The 22,125-nt window shown below is 39.9% G+C and overlaps 1 protein-coding gene across 3 annotated transcripts; it reads left to right on the top strand.

Annotated features, from left to right (window-relative positions):
• The first annotated feature begins 800 nt into the window (after window positions 1–800).
• snupn (snurportin 1) lies at window positions 801–21,891 on the top strand. Of its 3 annotated transcripts, none has more exons than XM_080841997.1 (9): window positions 801–938; window positions 2,100–2,264; window positions 2,410–2,596; window positions 2,741–2,845; window positions 8,598–8,694; window positions 10,881–10,978; window positions 20,137–20,214; window positions 20,847–20,927; window positions 21,116–21,891. In XM_080841997.1, the coding sequence occupies exons 2-9, from the start codon at window positions 2,107–2,109 to the stop codon at window positions 21,419–21,421; spliced, it is 1,110 nt and encodes a 369-aa protein (XP_080698123.1). In that variant the 5' UTR covers window positions 801–938; window positions 2,100–2,106; the 3' UTR covers window positions 21,422–21,891. The 3 variants fall into 3 exon arrangements, with proteins under 3 accessions (XP_080698123.1, XP_080698125.1, XP_080698124.1); XM_080841998.1 differs by having other exon boundaries at window positions 866–910; XM_080841999.1 differs by lacking the exon at window positions 2,741–2,845.
• Window positions 21,892–22,125: the final 234 nt, after the last annotated feature.

The following is a 22,125-nucleotide window of genomic DNA, read 5'->3' as shown; positions in this document are numbered from 1 at the left end:
GAATGGAGATTCAGCATGTAGACAGGATTTATTGGATGAGGTCAATCTAAACATATTTTCAATCAGTCAACAAGGAAGGACAGTCCAGTTTGTGTGGGTTCCTGCTCATAAAGGTGTGAAAGGAAATGAGGAAGCAGACAAACTGGCAAAAGAGGCAACGAAAGAAGAGGAGGTTCAATTAAACATTACACTCAGTAAAGCAGAGATTAAGGTACTCATCAAACAAAAAATGAATTCAATGTGGCAGGCTGAATGGGATAAGGAGGAAAAGGGGAGACATCTTTACAACATTCAAAAAGAGATTGCATGGAAAAAGATCAGTTACATAAACAGACAGGAGGAGGTATGGTTTAACAGACTGAGAATAGGGCACACTGCTCTGAACAGCAATTTATACATCATTAACAAACATACATCAGGAAATTGTGAGGGTTGTGGAGTAAAAGAGGATGTTAAACATGTTTTGTTAAGTTGTGAGAGATTCTCTAGACAGAGGGTAAAAATGAAAAGGGCTGTTAGTGCAGCAAAGCAAGTCTTTTCATTGGAGACGTTATTGGGTGAGCCTAGAACAGGAAATATTACAAATTCTGTTATATCATTAAAGAAACACAATTAGCTAACAGGATTTAGAATTATTGTTTTGATTTATTTTATTTAGTTTTAATTGTTTTGTTTTATTTTTTATTTTTATGATTTCGTTAAGTTTTCTTTAACGACCCCAATGAACTACATCTCGGTCCAGAAGGTGGCGGTAATGCACATTGAATGTAAACCGCCATAAAACTTTACAGAAGAAGAAGAAGAAGAAGACTATGGTTAGCATAGTTTGTTAACCTACCGGGATTTTGAGCATTTTAAGGCCACTTAATACACTGGATACACACCTAAACTGCGAGGCAAAACGCTTAAGGTCCGTGTTCGAAACGTCCGCACCCAGAGTAAGTGCACCCAGTTCGGTACAAGTTTATTGAAGCTTGCTCGTTCGAAGTTGTGTTCTTTTCGCGCCGCGACTGTATTATGCTAATTTAGAGTGCGTTCGAAATGGTAGGTAGTTGCCTCGTTGCCGTAATAGACAGGTGATATTTAATGTTAGCCTGTGTCCCCAGTTGACCAATAAGTTAGCATCATAAGACATGGCTAGCACTCACCCAAGGCTTTAATGACTAAAGACCTCATCCAATATACTGCAATAAATAAGTTTACTTCATTAACATGTTGCGAGTCTATGTTCGTGATGAGCAGCACACATCAGTTTTGACGTCAGTATCATGAATGAAACGGTGGTATGTATCCGGTTTTGCATGATGAAGTAACGTAAGCGAAACACTGTTACATCTTGGACTGGAGGCAGCGTCGTGGGTTTTTAATTTGAGCATTGACCATTGTTGTATCAGTGACATACGGCTAACGTCACTCTAAAAAGGTCAATGCCGTACGCTGTGCAGATTGATTAGCGTAAGAGAGGTGATTATTTTGAAAGTAACATGACTTAACAGTAGATCAGTGAGTCCTCTGTAACATGTTATTTTATACAAAGTAGACAATTAAGTTTCAGTCAGCTGATTCGTAACTTTAGAATCAGGGCATCGACTGTTTCATGGTACATTTGGATCGAGCCACGTGCCGATTTAATCGAATCTTTATTGTTAAAACTGGTTCCTGATTTCTATTAGTGAATCGTTACACGGCTAACATTTACCCTACTTTCCTTAATCTTTCTTGACCTGTGTTTTTTGTATTGTCTTTGTAGCTTTTATTTGAATAGGTTTTAATTCCAAGTACTGAAAAAAGGAAAGCGATTACTCTGCAGTGGCCAAGGTCTGTCAGACAATCTCTGAATTTGCAGTTTTTGGTAAAGGTGTACCCCAAGGAGTACCACTCAACCAAATGCATTGATGTTGCTAGTCTCAAAGAATAATTGTGGATACCCTTACCCTGCCTTCTTATAAGGTCCAATTTTTAGATGTAATAAGAGCAGCAAAAACATAAATGCAAAGAAAGCCATTTCAGTTCGCTTTTTGCTTTTGTTTTGGATGTGTCACTCAGGTACAATACCTAGCTGCTGTACATTCATCAAATGCTGTCATTTGATTGCACAGGGCAAACATGGATGACTTGACCAAAGCTCTATCTGGCAGTTTTTCTGTGTCCCAAGACTACAACTGTGTATCAGCACCTCATCCGCGGCTGGCCCAATACAAGAGTAAATACAGCGCCTTGGAGCAGGGAGAACGGCGGCGCAGATTCTTGGAACTTCAGAAAACGTAAGTGGCCAAACCATAGAGCATAGACCCACAACTTTTGACTGTCACTGTCTCCTTTTCCTCCCCCTCCTTAAGAGTTACAGCAAAGATTTACGTAACTGGCACATCCTGGTGTCTTAAGATGATCATGTGTTCCTGTTCACAGGAAGAGGCTGAACTACGTCAACCATGCCCGCCGTTTGGCAAATGGGGACTGGACTGGAGCAGACAGTGAAGATGAGGAGACTGCAGAGATGGCAGAGACGGCAGAGAAAGCCCAAGTGTCCCAGCAGGATCCCGAAGAGGAGGACATGGAGATCCAGCGGAAGTTGCCAAAGCATTATGCTAACCAGGTTTCCTTTATACATTTTCTCCTAAACTGACAGCGAGTTGAATAGCCCTTTAAATGGATGTATTGTCACATGCATGCTCATGTGATTATTTAGTTTGGCACATAGTTTTGGTCACTAACTGTCTCTGCATGCCTCTTTTTCTAGCTGATGTTATCGGAGTGGTTAGTAGAAGTGCCTGCAGAAATGGCTTCGGACTGGCTGTTGTTGTCCTGTCCAGTAGGAAAGCGATCTCTTGTCATTGCCTCCAAGGTTTGGTCATTTTAATTTATTAGTTAGTCTTCAATAATGCATGAAATATGCCTGAGATAGGATTCTGTTACTAGCCCCTTATACATGTGTCAATGTGATCCGATCAGATCGCGTGTGATCCGATCGAAACTCGTAATGCGCTTATAATTGCCTCATGTAGCACACGCCAAAATATGATCCGGTCGTTTTTCCGACGATGTCTTTGCCTTTTGAGAGAGGTGGTCTACGCCGATCGTTCAGCTCAGAAAAGGGCGTGTCAAATAAGACCGATGTGCCATGGGGGAGGCGGTGACAGGAGGCTAGAAAGTTAGAGGCTAGAAAGTTCTTGCCTGTTCTTGAAAGGAGACTGATCCAATGCTGCAAAGATATTTAAAGGATAAAGTCCCTAGTATGATAGCCTATTGACTATGTTGTAGCCTATCCCCAGAATATTATCAGTGAAGTGACATCTGTCTCCTATCGATGAACAGGGAGTTAAATAAATAAATAAATAAATATCCAAGCACATCGCAAACCTGACCTTACCATAGGCTAGTAGGCCTACAATTTTTTATCATTGTAATAAAACGCAATTTGGTACACCATTTCAATATGGTAATATAGCCTACTGTTTTTTGCGAAATGAAAGAAAGCCTATTAAGGAAACGCCGACTCGAGCCTATTCATTCCGAAATGTCACCACATTGTAGGCCGGGGGTCGGCAATAGGCGGACCGTGGTCCGGACCCAACTGACGTCCTCTCCGGACCGAGACACAATTGCAACAATAAAATTAATAATGCGATTTTTTTTTATATATATATATATATAATTTTCACCAAGCAATTTTAACAACTGATGCTTGGGTGACTTTTATGAACCCGTTAAATACATTAAATTAACTATAACTTTATGGTAGGCTATGTTTTTGTTTAAACCTTATAATGCCAGTAGCCAATCAGATGATAGCCTATACGCAGCACGTGCTCGCTGTCAAAGCTGCGAGCTGTGGGACTGGTGCACGGCACGCAAGCGCTGCAAAATTGACAGAAGAAAAGAGTGCCTTCGGTTGAGAGAGAAAGCTTCATTGCAGTTCAAGAGAAAGATGGCGTGCTCTAAGAAGAGAAAGGTAGATAGTGAGAACAGAGCTTTTAAAGAGGAGTGGACAGACTTATTCATGTTCTTTCTGCCTGCGTGCAGCTCTATAAGCCTGTGTGACTGATATGCTCCGAGATGGTGGCGCTCGTCAAAAGCAGCAATGTAAAATGCCACTACGAAATGAAGCACAAATAATCCGATATAAATTACCCTCTCAAATCCGAAGTGCGTGCACAAAAAATAAACAATCTTAAAGCCCAGTAGCCTATGCCCGATCTACAAACATGTTGACTAATTCATTCACTGCCCAACAACGAGCAAACGAGTGTTCATTCCGAGTAGCATGGATTTTGGGTCAGGATAAAAAAAGCTTGAAATGAAGACCTTCATTTGATCTGATAGTCAGTTGTTGACCAAACAGACACTGATACTACTAGCGCCTAAAGTACTTATATTGGCTAAATATGCCTCTGAATCATAATGCACACCTTGACTGTTGGTACATAAAACACATGCAGTCCTATATCAGTGAAAACAACGGTCATAAAAAATGTGTGATAGACCCCCGGACCCAAGCTTGAGGATTTTTTTTAAAAACTGGACCCATTAGGATTTTAATTGCCTACCCCTGTTGTAGGCTATACTGTAACAACCCCGACACTTGCCTGCTTCCCTTGCAAATCAAAGTTTTCCGACTATTTTTCTTACCTTCTTTCTTAGCTGTTGATGTTACTGAGCTAGAAGTTTAACTTGTTCTGAACATCTCGCGCTGCCAATGCCCAAAGAGTCATCACTCCATCATCTCTTTGAAATTCCTTATTCCACGAGTGGTAGGCTACAATTACTGGCTGTTTTAAAATATAACTAATAGCCTAACGAAACAAAATAACCCAGGCAGTTTCATCTACGAGACGTTAAGGCTTCTTCCAATACTGACAGCTGACTCATAGCTTGCAGGTTTGCGACAAACTTCTTGGCATTGTGGTGCGCCCAAAACGCAAGCTATAAACGTAGCCATCCTAATGTAACCAAAATATACCTCTGCTGATATGCCTAACCTTCATTCTATTTAGAATTTGTCTTAGCACTATGCAGGAATAAAATAGCATCTACAGTGTCCGGATTCAGGCGAGAGCGCCTGGCTTCTATAACGCGCCCTGCTGCACTGAAGGAGCGCTCACTCGCAGCACTTGTTGCTGGAACGCATAGAATTGGGTTTGCAAGGTGCTGTAGTCGTGGGAACGACTGGCCTTGTTTCTCCCAAAAGGAAAGTAGATTTTCCTCTGCTGATCCCGCGTCTATATGGAAGTTTGTAGAGAGATTGCAGGGGAGTAAAATGCTCCACTGCCGAAGTAGATTACATGTTTTTAACTTCGGGGTTAATTCCCTTTCCTTTACGTCTGCTGCTGGTTATACAGACAGCCAGAAAGGTTAACAAACGGAATGAAATAGCTACACATTAGACATGCTATGCTTTAATAAAACCCACGTTACTCACATACTGGTTAACACTGTTTGTTACAGCACATAAATGTTTGTCGCTACATCCAAACTATGCGTCACCGTTGTCCCTCCCTGTATGTGCTCCAGCCGCACCATTTTACTTGCAATGTGAATCATTTAATTTAAATATGGTTATTGGCATTTGTTGCACCTTAATCATTTTCTACAAACATGATATGCTATGTATGGTGTAGTAGACTGAGACTCTATTCACTACTACACAAATACTAGACACGTTTGCAAAACTAGACGTTTGCAATGAAGTAGGTAAAACAACTTTCGCCAATACCTCCGTAATGGAGATGGGTTATGTGCTCAAATTTCCTGGGATCAAAGAAGACGTTAGTATTCATGTGCAAACTAAAAATCACATCTCAGGATTGCTGCGCATGCAAGTTATTTCGGGTGTATCAACTGTACGCATGTCTCAACTGTACTAATACCACTGTCATATAATTATGAGTTCAGTAAAAGACGGAGCACAGTTTTCTACCATTGTTGAAACACATCCACGCGTAGACTCGTTTTATTTCCGTCTGAGAGTGGTTATTCAAAGAAAATATTAAGAACTATATGCTGATAGAAAGAAGGGAACTTTTAGCCACTACACTGCACGATGCGGATCCACGTTGATGTTGTTAGTAAACAAACCAGGTGGGAGCACATCTCCGTCGTCTTTGCGCATGCCCGAGGCAAGGTAACCGGATCACATTTTGCACATGTAGAGACGCAACGACAAGAGCCGATTCCCTTAAAAATGTTCACACCTACACACGAATACGATACGATAAACTGACCGGGACACATTGACACATGTATATGGGCCTACTGTCACATCAGATGAGATATGAGTAGGGTTGGGTACCGAGAACCGGTACCAATATGGCACCGGGACTATACAACCGGTACCTACCCGGACCGAAATGTCACGCAGATTTCTGTGCTTCCTTTCGGTGCCTGAGCCGATTGAAATAAATCGCAACAACAAATCATGCAGCTAAATGAACAAACCGGATCGAAATGTCTCACAAATTTCGGTGCCTGAGCCGATTGAAATGAATAACAGCAACAAATCATGCAGCTAAATGAACAAAACTTATGTAAAATGGTGTCTTATAAACAGGAATTATTTCAGGCTGCAACATGAAACATGGAGGCTGGTTCCAAAACAGTAGAAAACTAGCGATAGCTAACTAGCAGTAACGTGAGTGACGTATGTATGTGTGAGTATGATCTGTATGAATTATATTTTATTTTGTTGCCAGGCATATTTCGTGGGTCACATTTAAAACTGCCCCATCTCCCAATGTTAACTTTGTCCTGTGGCGCTCACGCTCATTGGTGTTTTCATAGCAACAGCGAAAGGTAAACGGTCAAAAGTGTGGCTGTATTTTGCACAAAAAGATTCAAACACCGCAACGTGCAGCAAATGCAACAAAACAATTGCGTGTAAAGAGGGGAGAGAAGGCAAGAGTCCTGGGCAGATCTGCAACCGCAAAATACAGCCACACTTTTGACCGTTTACCTTCCGCTATTTTCTCTGTTAAAAGGTTGATGGCGAGCTCTGTTTGTGCTTGCGTTGTTAAATGCTGCCTGCTTCACTGTCATAAGACTGTTGCTATGAAAACACCAATGAGCGTGAGCGCCACAGGACAAAGATAACACTGGGAGATAGGGCAGTTTTAAATGTGACCCACGAAAAATGCCTGGCAACAAAATAAAATATAATTCATGTAAGATTAACTATTAACAGGAGAGAAAAGATAGCTAGGTATAAACAAATCAGAAAGTTGTGAAATTTCATGAAAAAATGCAAACTAAATAATACATGTTTGACTCCAAAGGCAAATATGCTCATAAGTTTGAAGCTGTAGTCTGTAAAGAGTGTGTGTGTGTTTTGTATTTATTTTTATTTATTTAAGCATACTATAAACTGTTGTTAACAGTTAATATAATATTCATAGTTTGAAGCTGAGTGTTTTGTATGTATTTATATTCATAGTATACTTTAAACAGTTAATATATTGTTCAATTTGAAGAAAAAAATTGGCCTTGGCAAGAAAAAATAGCCTTTCTTTTTTTAATGTCGTCAATACTCGTTTTGTGTGTTTTTTTTTTAAAGTATCGGTTCAGGCACCGTTTAGGTACCGGTATCGTTTTAAAAGTATCGGTTAAGTAGCGGTATCGGAAAAAAACCCAAACGATACCCATCCCTAGATATGAGTACAGGCAGTCCCCAGCATGATGAATGTGTGACTTACGGACAACTTGACAACAAACAGATTGCAAATAGGGCCTATTAAAAAAATGTAAATACAATGATCCATAGTAACGAAAGCATGGATGAGTTATATTTGATGACCAACTTAATTTCTCTGACCTTCTTCTGTCTCGAGGTCTTGTCGGTTCACATTCTATAATATTTATATTATTTCATAAATAATGACCGCGGCAGCCGTCAGAAACGTGGCAGATGAATTCATACACATCAGGATAGCCATGCTAGCATACATGTGGCAAATGTACACGATACATACAAACATAAAGATGGTATATACATGATACTTACAAAATGAATAGTGGATAAGATGCAGAGAGAGCATTCAAGTATTGTAGAACAGTTTAGTGGGTATGCTATGTGCTTGTACAGTTACTATTACAAGGGTAAGTAGAGCAATAAAACAGAAAACTATGTTGATGGTGGCAATTATTTACATTACAGATAAATAGGCTAGCACAGTGTATATACATGTATCATGAGGGGTAGAATGAATGCATGACTGTGTTGGGAATGGTAAGGGGTAGGCAGAGGTTACTGCAAGTAGATCAGGATGAGACACTACAGCAGCATGCCACAGTGGAGACAGTCTCGACCAGGAGGGGAATAAAGAGACAAAATGATTAGGCACAGCTCGTTGCCTGATATATATTTATTTACTTATTTAGTCATCAGGTTATGGTGATGGGGAACAATGTTTTCACAGCCAATTGCATTTGTGGGCAAAGGTCACGAGAGTTAAAAACAATTAAAAGTAGGTAGTATGGCCAATTTATCAGTATTAATTCCTTAGCATAATGTGATATCAGAGGGAGAGGGAGAGGCTGCCTGGCATGGTGTATGGGAATTTTGGTTATGTTGAGCTATAAACTAAATGTATATACTTTGCTTTTAGGGGTCGACAGCTGCGTACACAAAGAGTGGCTACTGTGTCAACCGCTTCGCCTCTGTACTTCCAGGTGGAAACAGACAGAACTCGGCTACAGGAAAAGGTATAGTAACTGTATAAAGTAACATACAACAATTAATGTAACAAATGTACCTTTGGGGTAACGGACACGAGATCTCTTGTGAGAACTACGTAATGCTTTATGGTGTCATCTAAGGGTATGCCAAAATATCGATATTACGACATATCGCGATATTTCGTCTTGGGGGACGTTATCGATATGCTGACGCCAAATATCGATATTTAAACAATAAACATACAGCCGTTCTAAACAGATTCTCTCACAAAAACCCGCTACAGATTTAATCTACAGAGTCACTACTTCAAGACCCATGAGGGCGCTCATGAATTAGAGTGAAGTCCACTGCAGTCAGTGAAAAAAAAGAAGAAGAGGGAGACACATATGGAGGAATGGCGGAAGGCGGGGGATATTTTATGTGAATAAAGGTTATCTACACGACTTGTATTATGTCTAATCGACTCGGTTTGTTGTTTATATGCTACACGAATGCTGTGAGGTCAAACAGAATATTGTAGGTCTTAAATTAAGCTCTAATTAAGCTCTCAACTATTAGTTAGCTCGTTTCTGACGCCATTCCAAATACTCCATCGTGGTGGTGAGTTTGATCATTACGTTTCAAACACATCATTACTGAGTGACAAATGGGAAGTGGGCTCATATCTCAGAAACTGTGTGATGTATTTGCATCATACTTGTAAATGCACAAGTATGATGTAAAGGCACAAGTATGATGGAATTACACGTCAAACTTGGACTCTGGGACCCCTTCCCGAGGTGTCCAAACTAATGCATTATTTGACCCCTGTGAGTCGAAAATCTGTTTTTACTAATGCATTTTGTTAGCCTGGGTGCCAGCTGAACTTAGCCCCGCCCACAACATTTGAGGTTGGGAAGTTAGGTCTGGCATTGCTCTGTTGAGGCGAAACTATGCCCGAACAGAAGCTGTATGGACCAATCAAATTGTCATGGCAGGCTTTAAAAATGATGGACAGATGATCAACAGTTCAACAGTTGAATTTGTTTTCAACAAACATGGCTGCCGCTGGAGAGCTGAGATGTGTAGATTTGATTCTGTTTTAGAAGACATCCACAGCGCATTCATTTTGAAAGAGGATCGAAGAAACGCGATCAAGGCATTTGTCAATCGAAAAGGTGTTTTTTTCGTCCTTCCTACGGGATCTGGTAAAAGTTAAATTTATCAGCTGGCCCCCATGGTCTACGTCAGCAGAAAAGCGGTCAAACTGGAAGTGAAGTCATATCTCAGCTAATCTTTGAGATATCAACACCAAACTGGTATGTCACTTGGAAGACACTACAACATGCTCCCATGTGCAAAGGCAACTTCATATCTTAAAAAAATGATTGATATAAAGCAAATTGGATACATTGTTAATGCTAAAATAATGCTTTACACATCAACAGGTCAAAAAGTGATACTCTGATTCAATCACAAGTTCATGTGGAGACACTTGAGAATGTTAAGTACACAAATCTGAAAAGTGGATTTTTGGTGAATATTTGAAACAAGCATGCTTGGCTAATTTCTAGGGTGATTTTCAGTAGAAGGTCTCTCTCTGCGCCTTTGTGCCTCCGCGCGTGTGTGCTCCAGATTCTCTCTCTCTCTCTCTCTCTCTCTCTCTCGCTCGCTCGCTCGCTCGCGCACACGCACACGCACACGCACACGCGGACACAGACACGGACAGGCTCCTTTGACACGCGCAAGCACACACACACACACAACATTTAAGGAAATGTAGGGATGACCAAACCCCTTCTCACTCTTAGCTTGAAGAAAATTCAAAATTACACATCCATCAAATTTGCCAATAATGACTATCTTAAATGTGAAGACCCAAACATAATGAAACCTGATGCACTCAATACACAACACATATTTAGTAAAATATCGTCCATGGGGGCGCTATAAGCTAAAAATCTGAAATTTGGTATACTTCTACTTGGACCTTTTGCATACGTTTCCTAAAGTGCCAGTTGGTTGGCTCACCAAGACGGCCTCCAGCAGCCAATATTTGCGTATTTGTTTTATAAGCTCATTCATAATGGCACACAGAAGCTATGTGCTGAACTGAACACATCGGTCTCAAGGGGACACTTATATTATTTACTTTATGTTCACCACTAACCTCAATAAGACATTCATAGGAGTAACAAGTGAATTGTGTCTTTTTTTTTTTTCTCCCTTGTAGATTATACCATCCTTGACTGCATTTACAGTGAAGTTGATAGGACCTTCTACATTCTGGATGTAATGTGCTGGAGGGGTCACCCATTGTATGATTGTTCGGTGAGTTTCTTTTGTGTTTTTTTTTGCTAAGATATTCTAATGGTTTAATGTTATGTGTTTGAAACTTTGATAGGTCCACTTTCAAATGCATATACCATATTTTCCCGACTTCAAATCTACTGTAACCGCGTATAAACCGCACTACAGTTTTGTACAGGACAAACCCGTGCATTGGCCACATCTGTGTATTAACCGCAGTTCAGTGATGCCAACTCGTACGAATTTATCCGTACTTATACAAAAATGTGGTGGAAATACGGCGATACGAATATAATGACTCATTCATACGAATTTAGGGTCAACTTGCAATATTATTTATTGAAAAGAATATTTGCGGTAACTCGAGAAATAGGCACAAATGTGTCATGATTTGGCCTCCTGCTTACTAACGCGGAGGGCGCCATTTTAGTTTAAATTGACCGACGTGATACGTTTGTGCTGATTGGTCGATATTATAGCTGCAGCGACATGGAAACCAATAGGAGAGTTCGGTTCATTGTTATCTATTTAAGTGCGCACAGGCGATTGGGAATGTGTTTTATCGTTTTGAAGACTATTTACTTTTGACGTTGATGGATAAAGTTACCTTGTTGCATCTGCTCTTAGTTTACAAATGGCCGTAACCAACAGATTTGGGTACGTTTCTGCGATGTTTTCTTTTTTAATCAACTACTGCTTAGTAATATGGAACCCCAATCATTAAACTAATCATCAAGAATAAAACTTTCTTGACTCGAGCGATATATATTTTTCTAATACAAATACGAATGGTTAACGCAGAATTTCCATTCGAATCAAGGTATATTTCTGTCAAAAGAGTGAGCTAAATGAAAAGACAAAAGACTGAAGTTGGAACAGACCGCATTTGTTGTTATTCCCGTGGCAACAAACTGACATGAGCACTGCTGTCACTGCTCTTGTGGTCGTTGTCGAGCAGTACTTTCCACGTGACGGTATTCCAGCTCCTTTCTTACTTCGCTCAATTTGCCTTACTGAGTCTTTTCATTTAGCTCAATCTTTCTGTTGTGGACGAACAATTTCTCATTTTTTTCTCATTTCAAGTTTTTAAATATAGCATGCAAACTTTATAATCTAAAATAATGGCTGGGAAAAATAGAAGAAGCCATTTCCTAGGAAACAGACTTTCTCCCAGAGTTAAACCAAGGAATACACTTACATTAGTTAAAGTCCTGTGTCTACCAGTCATGCCTTTTGCACTATACAGTATTTCGGTCCACATTTAGCATTGCCCATAGTGGACTCTATGATGTTAAGACACACATGTCTTCCATCAAACAAAAAACAGCCAGCACCCAAGTCCAAGGGAATAAGAGTCTGCTGTCAATGCACCCATTAACGCAGTACAGATTTCACTTAAGGAACAATACAAATTTACTGGGGAAAATACTAATTTTGGAACCATTGAGTACAGATTGGCACACCACAATGTTGGCAATACTGGCAGTTAATTCAATGTTACACATGTGAAACTAAATGCCATGATGTGGTGCGAGCGCTATTAGCCATTTCAAAGTTGAATGAAGTAGGAAGGGGCATTTCAAGCAAAAATACTACACACACACACACACACACACACACAATAACAGGCTACCTCATTCCCCCTCACAGTAAAAAAAAAAAAAAAAAAAAAAAAAAAAGCATTTATTGAGTGTTATGGTGTCCCCCCTTCATTCACCTCATTGATTCCGGAGTAAGCATCAACTTCAAGTTGAGAAGGCTGTAACATAAGCTAGATAGATAGATAGATAGATAGATAGATAGATAGATACTTTATTAATCCCGTGGGGAAATTCTGGGATCTTGCAGCTCTCACATATTTACAATAATTACAAACAATATATACAGACATTACAAACAATACAATTCAGCTATGTACAGTGTAGGATAAAGGATGTATGGTGTAAAGTGCATAATGATTAAAGTTTAATGGCAGCAAGGACGAATGACCTCCTCTGTCGCTCAGTCCTTGATCTTATGGTGTTGAGCCGCCCGCTACAGAGGCTGCTGGACTTTATTCCGCCGATCTAAATCTTTTAGTATACAATTAAATTGTTTATTTGGGTTATTTTCGCGACTGGTGTCGCATCCATCTGCAGAACATATGCCGGGCATTTTTAACTTTCTGTGGGTTTGGACCGACTGTGTCTACGTTGTGAATGGCGCTCAGCTAGACTTTCGGTCACAAAGATGGCGGGGCTTAGACACAGTGACGTCACTTGTGATCTATGAATGGGTTACAGAGTAAGCCCTGAACTAAAGCGAACGCACCATCAACCAGGCGAGCGAGCATTTCATTGGTCAACACTACATCTGGCATTCTATTGGTTGCCCACGAAAAAATCCGCAAGCAGGAAAAATCTGCAAGGAGACTTTTCGCAAGCACGTGGAAAATATGAGTGCGAGCAGGAAATGTGTGCGCGCAAAGGTGTATCTGAGTGCGAGCATACAGTTTGAGCGTAAGCACAGCACATTTTGCGTGCAAAGACTGGGTTTTTGAGTGCGAGGGCAGGGTTTCATGCTTGCAAACTGAAAGAACACGCTTACGAATAAAGATAGGAATAAAGCTCCATACGCACAGTCCTCGCTGGTACAATCATGTCCCTGCAGAATGTCATGTAGCCAGTGTAGCAATCAACCCTCCTGTCAACTTCCATGACTCCCCTATTTCCCTCTGTGTCTTGCAGTACATCCCAGTCTGTGCATTCATAGCAGGTCCGCAGAGCTTCTTTGGCCTCTGGTGTCCACTTCCTGAATGTACGGGTGGTGACAGGCTGCCTCACAACACAGGGTTTATAGGAGGGCTGGAGTAGGACCAGGTTGTGATCTGATCTGCCAAGTGGTGGAAGGGCTGTAGCGGTGTATGCCTCCTTTACATTTGCATAGAGAAGATCAAGGGTCTTATTTTCTCTGGTGGGACAGTCAACATACTGCACAATGCCAGTTAGATGGGAGGAGAGACTGACGTGGTTGAAGTCTCCAGAGATCACGATTGCTGCATCAGGGTGCTGGGTCTGTACTCTTGCAACAGTCGGGATAACGTCACACGCCACTGCCCGCACAGCCCGTGGCTGGATGTAAACAACAATGGCGACGATGTGTGATAATTCCCTCGGAACATAGTACGGTCTAAGCCCAACTACCAGGAGTTCAACGTCCTGACAACAAATCTTCTCCTTTATAGTGATGTGACCTGGGTTACACCACCGATTGTTCACATACAGAATCAGTCCCCCACCTTTGTTTTTGCCGCACGTTCTGGCATCCCTGTCCACTCGCACCGTAGTGAAGCCAGCTATGTCCACACAGGAGTCGTCAATGTCGTTGTTTAACCAGCTATCTGAAAAGCACATCAGACTGCACTCACGGTACGCTGGCTGATTCCTCACAAGTGCCTCCAGCTCGTCACACTTGTTTGATAGGGAGTTGACATTTCCCATCACTATCGAAGGCAAGGACGGCTTGTATCTCATCCTCTGTGTTGTTAGCTTAGCCTTCGCTTAGCTCCGGCTCTGCACCCGCGGAACGGCTTCCGTAGCTCCGTTGGGATAGAGTGTTTTATTCCCAGTATAGCAGTCCCACGTAGCGCCACAAGGGCATGCCTAGTGTAAACAACTCTAGTTGAAGTAGTCATCATCTTTGTAGTCATAAATCCAACATAAAGCTACGGACTGTCTCTTGCTACGCCATGACAACCAATGCAGTGATAGAATCTAATCAAATCAAATAATGCCGGTAGTGTCCGCTGCTCCGGCTGGTTTAAAAAAAAAAAAAACACGTTCATCTGGCCATGTGAGACCATGAAAAAAACTATACACCTGACGGTAGGTCAGTACACTATCCCTATACAAACAAACTCATTACAGTATAAAACAATTAAGTCAAGAAAAAAAGAAGAAAACAGTAGAAAAACGGAGAGCTGCTAAGACAGCTGCCACTCACAGCGGTGCTACGTCACAAAAGGACTATCAATTTATGCAAAAAAAAGGGACTCTGGCATTTAAAATGCTTTAAGGATATTTAAAAGTTTACTTAGCTAGCTAGCTGATGGTACAATTTCACCTAACAATCATAATTGGATTGGTGTTGAGTTACTTGCTACCAACGACAGGATGGCCATGCTTACTTGGGGTGTATTCCTGAATTCAATCTGGCACGCTGAAAAGGGATTGACAATCTATACGGAAAAAACACTTTCCATCTTGTACATATTCACAAACACTTTAACTTATAGTCTTTATATTAGTCTCTGAAATTGGATTTGGCCGATTAATAACATCATTCCAGACCGTATGATGGCCCATTGGTTTGCCCAGCTGTATCTGCTCCAGTGTCACTCACTGCGGTTACATGTGTCCGGATTTCAGGCTTTATCGGATTTATATCGAAGATCCATTTCATGTAACTCCAGATATCTAGATTTTTTGTGTCCGACTGAAGTCCGATTTACACCCCAAGGTTTATCAGAGAACGCGCGCATGTTACTTTTGAAATCAGAGAACATCTGGAGATGACGTCTTTGCGCATGCTTGAGATCCCGTCCATAGACAGATATATAGATATATACATGCATCATATATAGGTTTGGGTACCGAGAACCGGTACCAACCCGGACTGAAAAGCAACGCAGATTCCTTTCGGTGCCTGAGCCAATTTATTTTTTTAATTAATACAGCAACAAATCATGCAGCTAAATGAACAAAACTTCCGTAAAATGTTGTTTTATAAACAGGAATTATTTCAGGCGGCAACATCAAACACGAAGGCTGGTTCCAAAACAGTTCAAAACTAGCGATAGCTAACGAGCAGTAACGTTAGTGGCGTAGATCTTTCTGAGTACGATCTGTATACTTTTTTGGGTTGCTAGCATATTTCGTGGGTCACATATAAAACTGCTCCATCTCCCAATGTAAACTCTGGCCTGTGTTGCTCACGCTCATTGGTGATTACATTGCAACAGTCTTATGACAGCGAAGAGCAGGCAGCCTTGCACAGAGCAAGCACAAACAGAGCTAGCCATCAATATAACAGAGAAAATGCCGAAAGGTAAGCGATCAAAAGTGTGGCTGTATTTTGCACAAACAGATTCAAACAACGCGACATGCAGCCAATGCAATAACAAAATTGTGTGTAAGGGGGGGGAGAGAAGGCAAGATCAAAAATCACAGACTGAAGACTAAATGGAAATGCCAGCAGCCCTAAACCTAAACTCTTAAAGGGGCAGTACACATTCACATATTTTGACCAAGTGCAAGCATTGCCCTAGAAAGTACATGCAAATAACATGTCCTCTGCAAGATGTCACAGGTTCTAATTGCAAAGAAAAGTAATTAAAAATGTAATAAATACATTACATTATGAAATGAATTGCATGGCTTTATAAATTGTAACCGAATACATAAAGCAAAATACAGATCAAATTATCCATTAACATTTTCCGCTCAAAGTAGTGTCCTCAGTTCATGTCAACTCCGTCAGAATTAAAAAATAAATAAAAAGCTGGCATATTATGGTCTGAACTATAACCCTGAGGACCCCTTTTACATGCTTCTTCTGTTGATGGATGCAGCAGTACAGCATATGGTCTCGTAAGTTTAACATTTCTATAGAAAGTTGATATAACTGTCGTCACAGGTTTTGTATGTCAACTTTGTCATCCAAAAATGATTATTTTAAATAAGAATTATGAAATAAATGAAGGTGTTTTTGGTGAGTTTATGTAGGCAACTAGCAGCTGGGAAAAATCTAAATGGCTCCAGTGTACGGGATACGATTCAGAATGGCCGTCTGATGGTGTTGACGTTCAAGCTGACGGAGTTGATAAATGCTCCAAAAACCTTATTATTTGATGCAAAATAAACACATGTCATAATACTTATACAAAACTGACTGACTGGCAAAAATGTAATGATCAACACAAATGTAAATTTATATGTATTGCTTTTATCTGTACTGTAGGCAGATATGGCTAGATGCAAACTGTCAGTGGAGGAGCAAAGAAAGAAAAATAGGGAGTATCAAAGAAAAAGAAGACAGAGAATAGACAGTGATCCAGACAGCAGAAGGGACAATCCTAGAGAAGGAGAGATAAAGAATAGGGTCCAAAATGAAAAAGTCAGAAATATAGGAGAATAAGGACCAAGGGAACAGAGGCATCGCAGGAAGTATTGTAGGAAAGCTCAAGAAGGTCCAGAGCAGTGCAGAATGCAATGTAGGAAGTAGACACCCCTCCAGATAGTCCCCTACAGCAGATTATAGAGGAGCCAACTTCCAGTAGACGTGCTCTTGCAAATGAGAGGCAGAGAAGAAGAGCTAGGAAATATCATTCAAGGGATACACAAGCTATGAAGGGAAAAGAGCGAAACAGGCTAAGAAAGCACAAATGGCGACAAAACAAGGCTCAAATGACTAACAAATCAAGTGTCAAACAAACAATGAGTAAAACAGTAGACCCTCCAAGAACAGAAACAGAGAAGATGGTAACAGGATGTCAACTTTGGAATCCTTACATCAAGAGAGCTCTTCTCTTTCAAAATGTTCTGTCCCAAGAATTGAGAATGAACATTGAAACTCCTGTATCACGGAGACGAGCCAATGACAAACCATGTCACGGAAAATTGGCATTGTCTGGCAAGGTTCTAAGGAAGTATCGCCTCCTTCATAGCGTGCGCCAGTTAAATGCACTTATAGTCCAAGCACAGAGGGACTGAAAACACATACATTTCTCATGCGTGCTTTATGGGCCTTGTTAACAGACCTTGTTTGCTGTAATTTTACATTAGTCCATCAACACAGTCAGTTTTGTCCCACCCTAAGATGTGAGTTTTTGTCTTAAAAAAAAAAAAATACCTTACTTCTGTTCATTCACTAAAACATTGCATGGACTACATGCAGTGGTGTCCTGATTGCATATAACCACTAATTAAATATATTACATTTAAAAAATAAATAACAAAATTAAGTTTTTTTCCAATGGCGTTCATCCTCAACTGTGTAAAATAATAAAAAAGGGAATACAATGTTTTTTATCACTTAACTAGGATTATAACACGGATAGATGAAATCAAGCATTCTGAGAGCGAGTTCCGGGGTGTGCTATAATCAGCGATATAGTAACTGTACGACCTGCTTACATCTACCTGAGCGTTCCATATCAGTGCGCACTCAAAAAAAAAAAAATCGAACCAAGATGGCGGCCTGTTGGAAGCCTGTTAGTGGGAAATGTTTCATGTGAATAAGGCTATCTACACGACTTTTTATATGTCTACATTGACTCGGTTAGTTGTTTCTGTGCTACACGAATGCTGCAGAGTATTGTAAGTCTTAACTGATTAGTCTCGAATATTATTTGTAGGAGCCTGCTAACGCGTAGACCAAAAATCCATTGAAACACATAGTAGCTAGCTAGCCTCGCTGCTAATAAGTATAACGTAGCTCTCACGCGAGTTAGTGGCGATATCCAAATAAACAAATATTAACAAAGTTGAAAGTGTCCCATTGTAGTTTTTGTTATTTTAATGGCAACTTTATAAAATGAGCAATGTGAATGAATAAAATGGTGCGAGATCAATGTCGAACTCCTAGCTAATCATCAACAAACTGTTGGTTCTAGACATTACATTATTAACAGACGTGAAGTTCCCAAGCTGTTTGTCTGTTGCATAGCAACAGCCACACAAAGGGGGACTATTTTCTCTAGGCTAGTGAAATGCGATACACAATGTTTGGTGGCTACAACTTTTTTGTGCTGAAAGGCAGCTTACTATTTATAATTGAATTGTACTTAATACTGCGCGTCGGGCCCAACAACACCCTCGAACAAGTACATTATTGACTATACAGTACTGCCTCTCGAACCTTATTGCTTAAGTAGGCACACTATTATTAGATATTTAAATACTTCAAACTTTCAACAAATCATTTACATTTAAAATATTTATAAAATGATTTCTAATGCATCAGACGGAGTTGACAAATGTCAACACCCAGATTGGATAAATGTAGTTTTTTTTTTTATATAAAAAGTGATTTGGTTTGTTAGGTCAGACCTGTGTGCTGCCCATTTAATTTTTTTAGGTTTCAAAAGTAGTTTTGTCCCTTATCTCAAGAATCAGTGAGCTATATTTTTAAAGTTGTTATGATGGTGTATACCCTGTCGTCTTATAAATGTTATCATTTAATGTTGTCGTCTTATAAACTTGTAGGCACTATGGCTGTGTCTGTATATAGCATTTACTCTACATTTAGCATTGTACTCAAACATATTCTTGCCTTCAACAAATAACTCTACATTTTACATAATATAATCCTACATTTCATAAATAGAAGGGCCTGACTAGTTTTAATTTGGTCAGTTGTCTTTGTTAGTTATTACATCCTCCTGTTTTATTAAGTCAAGTTTTAGTCGACTAAAAGTCTGGGCAGACTACACTAAAACTGTATTTTTGTAAAGTGTTAGTAGATAAAAAATGCTAACATTTTAGTCTTTTTTTAGCCATTGGAGGATAATAGATTTTAGTCAGACTCGTTAGCCAAAACCAATGTTCTCTAAAAAACTCTACACAAGTTAAACTAATCAAAGTAATGTAATATTACATTATGTAAAAGCTGATTTTAGGTCTTTGAGAGTGATACACAAAAGTTCATTGAACACAGTCTGCATAACATGTCTTGAAGCAGAAGGTTAGCCAGCCTTTTTTTCTAAAAATGTTCAGCACTGAAATGTATATATGAAAGCCAGCTTACATTACCAATGTGGCTTGTTGAGAGATGCTAGCCCATATAACGTTGCGTATACTCCATCTCTAGCTACGTTACCGTTGAGAGATGCTAGCCCATGTAACGTTGCGTATACTCCATCTCTAGCTACGTTACCGTCGCTGCTCATGTTCAGCTCCTTCACAACAGTTTGCTAGCCTATTATCTTAATGAGTGAAGTTTAGCTATACAATGTGTGTTTGCTAGCCTTTTATCTTAATAAGTTAAGTTTAGCTATAAAATGTGCACAGATGAAGCTTCAGCCCTTATGAGCTATTCCCTCAACCCACCTCTTAGTTGAAGGAGAAGGAGGAGAACATTATTTCATACTGTTTGTTCAGTTCATGTGTTCAGTTTCTTTCTTATCTGAATATTTTTCTCAGACAGAATTCAGGTTTTTCTGGCTTCAGTCAAAGATGGAGGAGGAAGGTGGCCTGTTGGAAATAACCAAGCGTAATGCTGTAAGTTCAGTTTCAGTTACAATTGATTGATTTCCGGGTCTTAGAAAAGGCAAACAAGTTGCGAGGGAACATGTCCTTTAACAGGAAGAAACCTTGAGCACAACCCAGCTCAAACCTGTACCTAAATACAAATATAACATGCATACTACTTACATAATATTGTACCTATATACAAATATAACAAGCGGACTACTTAGATATCATGCTAACTTAACTTGTGCAGAATTCACACAAATATATTTGGGTTTGGAACCTCTGTTTGAAGCATGTCAGTAGCACGAAAGACTCCTGGGGGCTAAAGCCGGTTTGGATCAGTTTCTGTTCAGTTGCAAGATGAAACATGCCTTGATAAAACATGTTGTCAGTGTTGATGTGCCTTCAATGGCTATAAATAAGATGTTATCCATCTTTCCAGCTCAACAACAAATTCAGAAAGATGGTGCTGGGTGTAGCTTGCTGACGGAAAAGATTGTGGAAAAAAGGATAGTGCTTGGGTGTAGTCCTACTCTTTAGGACTTTATATTTACAGAGTATGAACAATCAGTGTTTGTAAGGGGCAACTGAGTATTCCTGAAGAGCAATACATTTTCTCTAAGAATACCACAGATATATTTTGTCTCTTGTTTTTACAGTTTCGGTTTGTGAGCCTTCAGAGCACTATATGCACAAAGGAATCCATCCGGGAAGCACTTGTCAAGGAGTACACCTTCAATGTAAGAATAGTTGAATAGCAAAAAAACAAGTTGTATCGTATATCTGTCATCAATTTGAACAGACAAATATTGTTTTATAAGCTGAAAAACAGAGTGGTAGTGTTGTCTGAAGCATATTTTTCATTTTGATCCCTCTTTCAGTTTGTTCTGCTTTGGCCAATCTGTTTATTCTGATTTTCCCCTCTCAGATAGATGGCTTCCTCTTTTACCACAAGGAAACCCACTATACTCCTGGCAGTACCCCTTTAGTGGGTTGGTTGCGGCCCTACATGATAGGAGATATTCTGAATATGGAGGTGCCAGAGTGTCCCCTGACATGTAAGCCAGAGTATGCTCAGGACCAGCTTCAGCAAATACTTTCGCAAAAGAAAATAAACAGCGACGTGCGTCCAGCTGAGCAGAATGGCAGGTATGAGCTGGAACATCTCTCTACACCTGATGCTAAAGATAAGCACTCCCTCCAAAAGCAGAGAGAAGCACACATGGAAATCTGAAGATGAACAGTTCTATGAGATGTTCAGCACCATGTAAGGTCAGGAGAATCTTGGAGGATGCCAAGCAGATTAAGGTTTTTGGTTAAGGGATTGTTGTTGTTGTTTCATTGGGATATGGATTATCATAGTTTACCCCATGGAGATAAATGGAGATCATTTGAATTATTAACCAATTTTTAAGACTTGCCTTATGTTTTAACAATCTGAATGCTAAGACTTGACTTTTGTAGTTTTAGCTGGTCTTTAATGAAAATGTGTTAATATTTGTTTCTTACATTTTAATCTGAGAGAAATCTCTGCATTGGTCTCCTCCCTGATTTGATATTGTACCACATTGTTTGACTCAGACTAACATGATATCATAGATGATTTCAGGTTAAAAGAAATCATCTGTAAAACACTTAATTCAAGACCTATACAAGCTTTTATGTGTTGAAGATACTCGATGCCACACAGAAGGAGATTATGTTTACTGGAAATGTGAATATTTTTTGTCTTTCTGATTTTAAGAATAAATTGATGTTTGCTGTCTTGATGTGTAAATAAAATGGTCAATAACAAAAAAGCAAATGAACATGGAAGTGATTTTGTAAGATAATGTACACATCAGGAGATGCCTCTTTACACATCACAAGATGGGTCTTTCCTCTCAGGATACAGCAAGCTGAGCAGTTACTCGATTTACAAGTTTGTGTATGTGTGTA

The sequence above is a fragment of the Sprattus sprattus genome (assembly GCF_963457725.1).
Source record: "Sprattus sprattus genome assembly, chromosome: 7".
In the NCBI taxonomy this organism is placed as follows: domain Eukaryota; kingdom Metazoa; phylum Chordata; class Actinopteri; order Clupeiformes; family Clupeidae; genus Sprattus; species Sprattus sprattus.
The sequence above is the reverse complement of the archived record's forward strand: the minus strand, read 5'-3'. Positions and strand labels throughout refer to the sequence as shown.

Excerpts from the sequence above, each read along its gene's own strand:
- snupn (XM_080841997.1), top strand. The coding sequence starts at position 2,107 with ATGGATGACTTGACCAAAGCTCTATCTGGCAGTTTTTCTGTGTCCCAA. Across the intron at positions 2,265-2,409 it reads TTCTTGGAACTTCAGAAAAC|GAAGAGGCTGAACTACGTCA; the intron begins GTAAGTGGCCAA and ends TCCTGTTCACAG. Across the intron at positions 10,979-20,136 it reads ACCCATTGTATGATTGTTCG|ACAGAATTCAGGTTTTTCTG; the intron begins GTGAGTTTCTTT and ends TATTTTTCTCAG.